Source organism: Poecilia latipinna, unplaced genomic scaffold (genome assembly GCF_001443285.1).
Source record: "Poecilia latipinna isolate Pla-1442-1.1 unplaced genomic scaffold, P_latipinna-1.0 Scaffold3049, whole genome shotgun sequence".
Taxonomy (NCBI): domain Eukaryota; kingdom Metazoa; phylum Chordata; class Actinopteri; order Cyprinodontiformes; family Poeciliidae; genus Poecilia; species Poecilia latipinna.
Window position 1 is genome coordinate 29,179 of NW_015115665.1, and position 9,025 is coordinate 38,203.

At 38.0% G+C, this 9,025-nt stretch overlaps 1 protein-coding gene across 1 annotated transcript in view; it reads left to right on the forward strand.

The window, feature by feature from the left end:
• Positions 1 to 9,025, forward strand: part of cdh5 (cadherin 5) — a 39,683-nt gene that overhangs the window by 15,030 nt on the left and 15,628 nt on the right. The window contains exons 5-10 of the mRNA XM_015022574.1: positions 90 to 271; positions 3,608 to 3,715; positions 4,548 to 4,693; positions 4,769 to 4,902; positions 8,047 to 8,156; positions 8,299 to 8,401. Of these exons, the coding sequence (XP_014878060.1) occupies positions 90 to 271; positions 3,608 to 3,715; positions 4,548 to 4,693; positions 4,769 to 4,902; positions 8,047 to 8,156; positions 8,299 to 8,401 (783 nt within the window). The remainder of the gene's footprint in view (positions 1 to 89; positions 272 to 3,607; positions 3,716 to 4,547; positions 4,694 to 4,768; positions 4,903 to 8,046; positions 8,157 to 8,298; positions 8,402 to 9,025) is intronic.

Consider the following 9,025-nt stretch of genomic DNA (forward strand, 5'->3'; position numbering starts at 1 on the left):
ATATATATATATATATATATATATATATATATATATATATATATATATATATATAATGTGTTATTTTTGTGTTTGTTTTCTGTCATAAGGAAAATATGAAATAAGTGTCCCAGAAAACCTTAAAGTTAATGAGAAGATTGGCATCCTGGAGTTAATAGACTTAGACGAGGATGAGAACAAGCAGCCCATCTTTTCTATTCCAAGTGGCAATGGGAATGTATTCAGCACCAAACCCAGTAAGGATAACAACTGCATACTGGTGCTCAAACAGGTAAGAGACTTGGAGGGGAGAAACTGATGAGATAATGTCTCAAAGCAGTCTTGTTTTTAATTCACAGTTATGTGGTGTAAGATATTTTAAATCTTTATGGTTCAATTCATTCAGATTCTTGGTTAGGGAGGAATTTTAGTTTGAAAATGTTCTGGATTAGCCTGACCATTGGCTTTCACCCATTGAAGTGGATATCTCTTGTTGAATTTCAAACTTGCCAGTCAGCAAACAGAAGAAGTCATGAACGATGACTTTGATTTTCTGCACTGTTTTAAGTTTAAAGTCTGCCTGTAGTTTTAGCAATGAAACCCATTGAGAAATTACCTCAAGAAAACTATCGGCAAAAAATATATATCTGCTCTCAGCTTCTGTAGAAATCTGACCCATTCAGATCACCACATTCGAACTGGCTCAAATCTGAAATTCTGAAATGTAACTTCTTAGTATAATGTGACATACGTACACAGCTGATGATACACTGAAGTATTTAAGGCGAAGATCTTGAAATATATTGTCTGTTGCAACAAAATGCAAGCAAGATGGATTTAAACATGTCCAAGAGAAAAAAACAGAAAACAGCTCTGCCTGTGTGTTGCACATGAATTGTCTCCTCCAGCTGCACATCCAAAACATGGATGAGTTTCTTCTAAACTTAATCCATGAAATAAGTGAAAACCGCAGAAAATTTGTAACACTTGGGTGCTGAAATGTTGGAGGCCCAGGAACTGATGGAAAACTCTTGCAGGAACATTAAAACCCGAGAGTAAAAATACATTCCGCTATCACAGAACATTACAAACATGAACGAGTCGAGTAGTAGGATGATAGCAGTGAGCTCTGACAAGATTTTCGTAAATTCTCATACACCAATACACTGACATCCTTATTGTGTTTTTTTTTTTTTTTGATCATGCTTCCTTACATCTACTGCCAAATAACGACAGCGTAAAATGCAAACCTGGAATTAACACAATACATTTTTTTGTAGTAATACACAACACAGTGTTTGAGCTGCGTTCTTCTGGTTGGAGAAGATATTTATCCCTGCAGGAATTTCTGAAGGTTTACTTGTCAAGATAAAGTATTTAGGGCTTCAGAGAGTTGAAGATGCACTATTGTAAAATAAGCAGGGTAATAACTGGCTCCCATGCTGGCCTAGAACCAAATTGGACTCTGATCTGTTCACTCGCCCCTCAGCTCTGTAGCCACTCTTCATCTTCCTCACCGTCTGTATTCACAAAATAAACCCAGCTATCGTCCACGCCGCCGCCGTCAAGGTTTCATTGCTGCTAAGGTGTTTGCTAATGCCTTTATATAGCCTGCGACTGAGCAGCATTATGACTGTGGATAATCGTGTTAGAATATTCCCATCTATCTGTTTTGTCCTTTCTGCAGATGAAAATTTGCTGTTGTAATGCAGTAGAAAGAAAATAACAAACAGGATAAGAATGGCTTCGCTTGTTCAAGATAAATAAAAATCAGCGTAAAGCAAAACTTCTTTGATTAGGTATACGATCACAAAGGAGGAACATGTTGGTTTTTATCTTTTACGTTCAAAAAAATTCTTCTTAGGGTGCTGTGGTGGCGCAGGGGCAAAGCACAACCCACATATTGAGACCTTGGTCCTCGTGCTGGTGGTCGCAGGTTTGATTCCCAGCCTGGTGACATTTGCCGCATGTCTTCCCCCTCTCTCATTGCCCTCTTTCCTGTCGAACTACTTTCAAATAAAAGCCACTAGAGCTAACAAAACCTTTAAAAAAATTCTTGTGGGGAAACAGTGACATATTTAAAAAGAAAATTATTCTGATGTTTCAAGTGTGAAAAATAAGTTGCTGTCACTATTGAGGTGGGAATTTAACATTTTAGGAAGTGAGAAAGTGTGTGTAGTACCAAAGCTTGAAGTCAAGCTGCATCTTTAACAACCTTGGAAAGATTCAAAGTTGATGCTATAATGAAACAAATTAATTTTGAAACGTCATGTTGAAAAAAACAAAGCAATAAAAGTCTAACCTTAAAAAAAGTTCACAAAGAATAGAGATGCTCAACCTGTCTTTTAATCTGAATTTACTTAATCTGCTGTTACTGACATATTTTGTTCTAGAATGGTTTTACATTCACAAATATATTTTATTTCCCTGTGTTGTATACGCTAACTCAGTTATACTGCTACAGTTTTCCTCACATCCTCACTTTTATTAACTTTAATACTCAAATGTTTAAGTCACAGTGATCTTTTGACATATCATTTACATTGCGATTGTATTTAGTGAATTGACCAAATGACTGAGCAGCTTTTATTTGTGAATAGCACCGTTAGCATAGCTAGCATCACTGACTGTAACAGTGTCTGCACACATTGAGCCTCTCATACTTTCAGGGGTTTAGGCACCACATTTTCCTGTGAATGGCTGAAATATCTCTGTAAAAATATCTATTTTAATAAATTAATAGATAACATACCTTAATATGAATCAATACACTCAGTGGAAACCATGTTGGCACTACTGCAGAAGCTAACTGCAGTCTTCCTTATTTCCATTTTTGCGGAAACACCCAATCAAAACCAAGAAAAATAAACACAGCTCTTTGATTGGCTGACTTAGGTGTCAGCCAATAGGATATTAAGTACGACTCGGTGGTAGAACTGGAAAGTTTTCATGGGTGTGGCCAGGCTGATATCATCGCTATCTGAGTGGTGTTCAACAACTGAAAGGCCTAGACTGCTCTAAATTTTTATGCAAAACAAATATTTAATTTTTCTCTGTCAGTAGAAGGCTAACTCTGCAGGTGTCTAGACATGGATCGTTAAGTCATCTAACATATTAATCTAATGACATTTATGAAACATCTGTTTGGCCACTAAGTTTACAGATTTAACCCTAACCCTAAAAGTATTATATATACTTTTAATATTTAAGTGTGAAGCAACTTTTCAACTGTAAAGTAAAACTCCAAAAATGTGACCCAACATCCTGGAATGATGTCAGTGTTTGTTTCAAATCCTATGTTAGATCTCTGCTGAGAACATTGTCTCATAAATGAAGAATCCACCAGACTATTTGAAAAAGTTTTAGCTGACGTTTTGTAAATGATCGAGTCTCCTGGGTTGTTTTACGTTTGCATCCTTTTCACACCTGAAGTTCTCAGCCGTTCCCGTTCAAATAAATGGAGGTGCAAATGTGCTCCTGCTCAGCAAAAACAAGAACGCTCATGTCTTCACATGCTCTCTGGAGGATGAATCCAGCGTTAGAACAGATTGACTTCAAATGTGCAAATGACATGATGTCAGAAGGTTTAAAATAGCAGCGGCTCACTCACCTCCTCTCCTCTCTGCAGGCTTTAGACTACGAGTCGCGGAATAACTACACCTTCACTGTCAGGGTGGATGAACGGCTACAATTTTCTCCAGCAGAAAACCTCAACGTCGCAAATACAACGGCACAAGTAAGTCCCTCATCGGCTAGCGTAAGCAGAGCTGAAAGTAAATTGAAAGTTCTACTTTTCTGATTTAGAGATTGGATCTCACTAACTTTCATTCTGTATTTTGTTAATGTTCAACAAAAAACACAAACACCCTGTTTTAGAAATGAAGACACATTTCTAAAATAGGAAATGTTTTAGAAACACCCCAGAAAACAGAGTTAGATGCATACATTTCTGTGCAAAAGTCTTAAATCAAAACTAAATTTCCTCTCATTTTCAGACAAAACTATTAGCTTTCAAACGAAGATTTTCGCACAATACATTACTGCATCATTATGGAAAATAAAAATTATATTGAGTGTCAAAACCTGCTTGAATTTCCACTCTTGTTTTTCAAATCCAATTATGTAAAAGATATAAAGTCAGAATGTTATAAAGAAACAATTTTTTTTTACAGTGATTGTGATCGAATGAGGATCGAATGCGCCCTCATTCAAAAGCAAAAATGGGAAGTTTCACTTCTTTTTCTGATTATTAAACAGGACCAAGTTTAAATGCCAAAAAAACAAATTTTGGGACATTTTTATTATGAGAAAAGGAAAATCAAACTTAACCCAAATGAAAGTGTAATGTGTTTAATGTGTGAGCGCCGGAGATAGGGTCACAAATAATCCCATAAAATCAAGATGTTTAAGTTTAGGAAGGTTTGAACTGGGATGTTTTGAAGGAATCCAGAATGTACAATCATCAAATAAATTGACTGTGAACCTAAGAGGGCAGCAGAGGTGAAAGTGAAGTAGAGTATTCAGATCATGTCCAAATCAAAGCGTTTCTCTTCTGTAATATGCTGCAGGTGACCATCAAAGTGACGGATGTGGACGAGCCACCAATTTTCACTCACTCCATCTACAACTTCAGCGTTCCAGAGGAGCAGATGGAAAAAACAATATTGGGGAGAATCCAAGCCAGAGACCCAGATGGAGTCAGGAAGCGCATAGAGTACGGTTCCCCTTACAGCTGAGTCCAGCTGTGCAGCCACTCGTCCTGCTCATCACTAGCTCTCATTGTTTTCAGGTACTCCATCCTGGAAACGGGCTTACCCTTTAGGATCGACTCGACCTTGGGTCAGCTGTCTGTTCTGAGGAGGCTGGACAGAGAGGCGGAGGAGCAACACATGTTTAAAGTTAAGGCGCAAGAGGAGAATGGCGGTACGTCACACATCAACACTGAACCAACACGTCCTCACAAAATAAAGATGGGAACATGTGTGCATTTTTTTAAACAATGGAAATTTGAAAGTGTTAAAACGGACGGTATTTTTGTTTCGGTCAGGTTGTGACACATTAACAGGGATTTTATCACAGATTTAACATGTTCCTGTAACACCTGCTTCCACCACTCTGGAATTGGAGACTAAGCAGGAAAATCACATTAGCAAGTCTTTTTGTTCACACACAGCTTTCTGTATTTTTAGACAAGCAAATGAATGAAATCCAGAGATCTATTTTAGCTGCTTGTCACAACGTTTAGGGAGCACAACGGTCCCCCGAGCTTTGACTAGGTCCTCCATATATAAAACATGTTCTTGTGCTGGAGATATTTTTAAAAACAGAGACAGCAAAGAGAACTATCAGCAGAGGAGCAAAGCAAAAGAAGTTGTAAATGCATCATAAGAGACACTTTAATAAAAAACAATACCTGTCAAACACGGAGCGCGTAAATAGAAAACTTTTCAGTCACTTGACCTTAATCAGATCCGTCACAGACGCAAATTGCTCATAACTAATTATAATCACAGCTAGTCACTGCCAGACCCGTCTGCTAAAAAAATAATAATCAAGAGCTCTGATCAGGACTCTGAGCCTAAAACACAAAATCTAATATTTATAAGCAGAAAAATTCAAATAGATTTGGGATCTCGGTGGAAATTTAGAGGTTTTCTAAGTGACAATTAATTTTTTAGCTGAGTGTTCAATAATGTAATCCTCCATAGCTTCCACTGCAGGAATTTTAAATAGTTTGCAAACAGCAAAAGAAAATATGAGTGTATGATTTTAAATTTAATTGTTTCTCCTAAGAGTCTGAGAGCACAGCGGTCTTTGATTGGACCTATTTGTATTGTACTTCCATCGGGTTTCATGTATGTTCAAGGAAACCACATCATCACTGACACTTGATGCTATTCTAGCTGCTTTTAACTGAATAAAAGTTGCAGTGTGTTGATTTTTTTGTGAGGATTTGGATTTTGTGTGTATTTTTTCAGTTAACTGAGTCTCTCTGTTGTCACGGCTACCCCTTTATTGTTTTCAGCTGTCCTTTGTTTTCCCTGATTATCTCCCTATGTATTTAACTTCACTTGTGTCCCCTGCTCTCTGTTCGATCCTTGTCTTATGTCATTTGTCTTTGCAGTCATGTGTCATGTCTCTGCGTTCCTCCAGTGCTACCAGTTTGTGAGTTCTTAGCCTCATCCTTCACCTGTGCTGCAGGTGAAGGATGCAGCACAGGTGAAAATGGTGAATACAACTAAGAGTATTTCTGTACTCTTAGTTGTCACCATTAAAATCACCATTTTCACAATAATCTGAGTTCACTGTGTCTCTACCTCACGTCAAACAATCCACAATTTGTGACATTTTTAGAGTTAAACCTCCCTGTCATGAACCAGTGTGGACAGTATGACCGTGTCTACTTAGACATTCTTAGGCTGCCTAGCACATTTTTGACCTTAATTTTGTAGATTGCAGATGCAACATGCAGCAGATGTTTCCTTAATGAAACAGACTTCTGTATGAAAGTACTAGAATGGTTACAGACTTAAAGTGTTGCCCATAAGTTCTGCCTTGTTCTGAACAGACTACTCAATCACTCAGCAGCGGCCACTATTGGCTCTACAGAGCAATTCAGTATGGCTCACTGCGCTTCGGTACGCTACGCTAAGGTCTGGAGTATGCAGGAGGAAATTGCTCTAGACTGGCAATGGCTTTAGACTACCCTAACCCAGTGTAGGTATTTAACACAAACACCTACACTGCAGAAATGCCAAATCTTACCAAATAGCTCTGTTCTACTCTCTGTGCAAATATGATAGGTATTTTCTCAACCTACATAAAAAGAACCACAGACAACATATGAGTTTTCAACCAAGCTTTCATGAAAGGAGAAGTCGCAATGTACAGCTCCTGCGAGCCATTCACTGCGGGTTCAGTTGAATTAAGACAAAACTGACTCGTAAGTAACTCGTCAGCAAGACGTAGGAGCTTCTTTTAAATCAATAATTCCTCAATGTGTATGAAAACGTACATGTCTATTGGCAGGTTATTTCACTTATGAGAAAACTTGATATAAGTGAAATAATCTGCCAGTAGAAGCACTTTTGATCATTGTTAAGGAATTGCTGACTTAAAACAAGCTCCTATAACTTGCTGAAAAGTCACTTGTAAATTAGTTTTACAAGTGACTGTAAAAAGGTATTTACGTGGAACTGTAAAAAGGTATTTACGTGAGAAGCTAAAACAAAACTCTGTACGATTTTGTGTTTTGCAGTGAAATGTTGCGTCACACCAGTGTAACAACAACCATAAGGCACAAGTGTGTCTTGTGTTTGTGTCAAGCAGTCTCATTTTTCTATCCTCCAGTGTTGGACCGTGTTGTGTCTATAGTACTTTATCCTGCAGATGTCCCTCTCAACAGGGCCCAGGGCAGTGCAGAACAGGTCGCTTTAACAGGCAATGTTTCTGGACAGTGTCTGTTTCCGTTGTCTGCTTACTATGGAAACTAGTGTAACAAACCACACAAGCCCATGTAACAGTATCACTGAAACCAAGACATGAAGCCAAAATGGTAGAGCACATAACATCAGAACTGCATTAAGTCAATATTGTTGCTGTGTGTTGTTTTCTTTTATTGTAGTTAAAAGGCCAAAGTGTTTCTACATCAGTGGTTTAACAAACATCTCGCCTTCATCTGCATTTGTGTTTTATTGATAAAACTTTGCTTGAAGTTGATGCATTGTTCTAACTTGTGTTAAATCCCTTTTCACTCTACAATTACCCACTATGCTAGGGTAGTAAAGCAAAGTGGCTAAGCAAATGCAGAGTCTCACTTTACTTTTGAGGAGTAAAATGTGGCGACAGGTTGAGGCATCATGTCAGTAAGAAGCTGAGTTTACTCAGTGCGCTGACTCTCCTGAAAGCCACTGTTGAGAAAATAATAGAAATTACAGGAAAGGCAAAAGCAGAAGAAAACTAAGCAAGAATTTTCTGGTTCATTTACAGAAACGCAGCTTATGGAAAAACTGCTGACATAAAACCACAAAAACACCCAGATATTCATGAAATGTCTCTCCTCTGTAGGCCTGGCGTCATTTGCTGACGTTTTTGTAACAGTTCTGGACGTCAATGACAATCCACCTGAACTGATTGCCAATGATATCTTTGTGTGTGAGAACGACGTCAGAAACACGGTGAGAGGAGAACATTCTAAATACCGTTTGGTTACTTTTAGATAACAGGCATTTGCATTTAACTCAATTTTATCTTCTCTATCTGGTGTTTTGTATGACATAATTTGCTACAGTCTGTGTGTTACTTGTTTCCTGTTTTTAGGTGATCGGTAACTTGGGAGCCTCGGACAAAGACGATCAAGCAGCTAGCTTCACTTTCAGTCTCGCTCTTCCCAGCTCCAACTTCTCCATCAGAGACCACGGCAGTGAGTGCTTGTAATAATTACCTTGCTCTGCTGCTTCTTTACCTGTTGATCCAAGCAAAAAGGGGAACTTGCAGAGGGCCTGCTAATTTGTTGCTAAGTAACAGATGAAACTATCGGTGTGACTATCAGAGTGCTCAGTGTTGATTAGTTGTAACTGAGTGCTTTTGTAGTGCGTTTTGTGCTTCATTATTCCTCAGAGAATAAAGATGGTCACAGTTTCTTCACTGATCCTCTGTTTTATTTTTTATTAATTTTTTTTAATGAAGTACAGGGCATTTCAGAATTAATTTAATGAGAGCCAATCTTTGCCCTTTTGGCATAAAACACTATTTTAGAAAAAATAGGACTGCTTTTATGAGTGGCAGACACGTTGCAATGGATAAAATCTTATTGTTTACATCTGTAAATTTTGCTTATGCAAAACGCTGAAGGGCAAAAAGGCGATTATTTTCTTTGCCATCCATGGCCACAGCTGCACTAGAACAAATCAATTAACAAAACAAAACCTAGAGATGAAGTTGTGATTCATTCAGGTCAGTGTGTCACAGCAGAGTTCTCTCTGACATAAATTTGTTATAAAAGTATTACTGATTGCACTTTAAAAATTAGGTAACTTTATGTTAT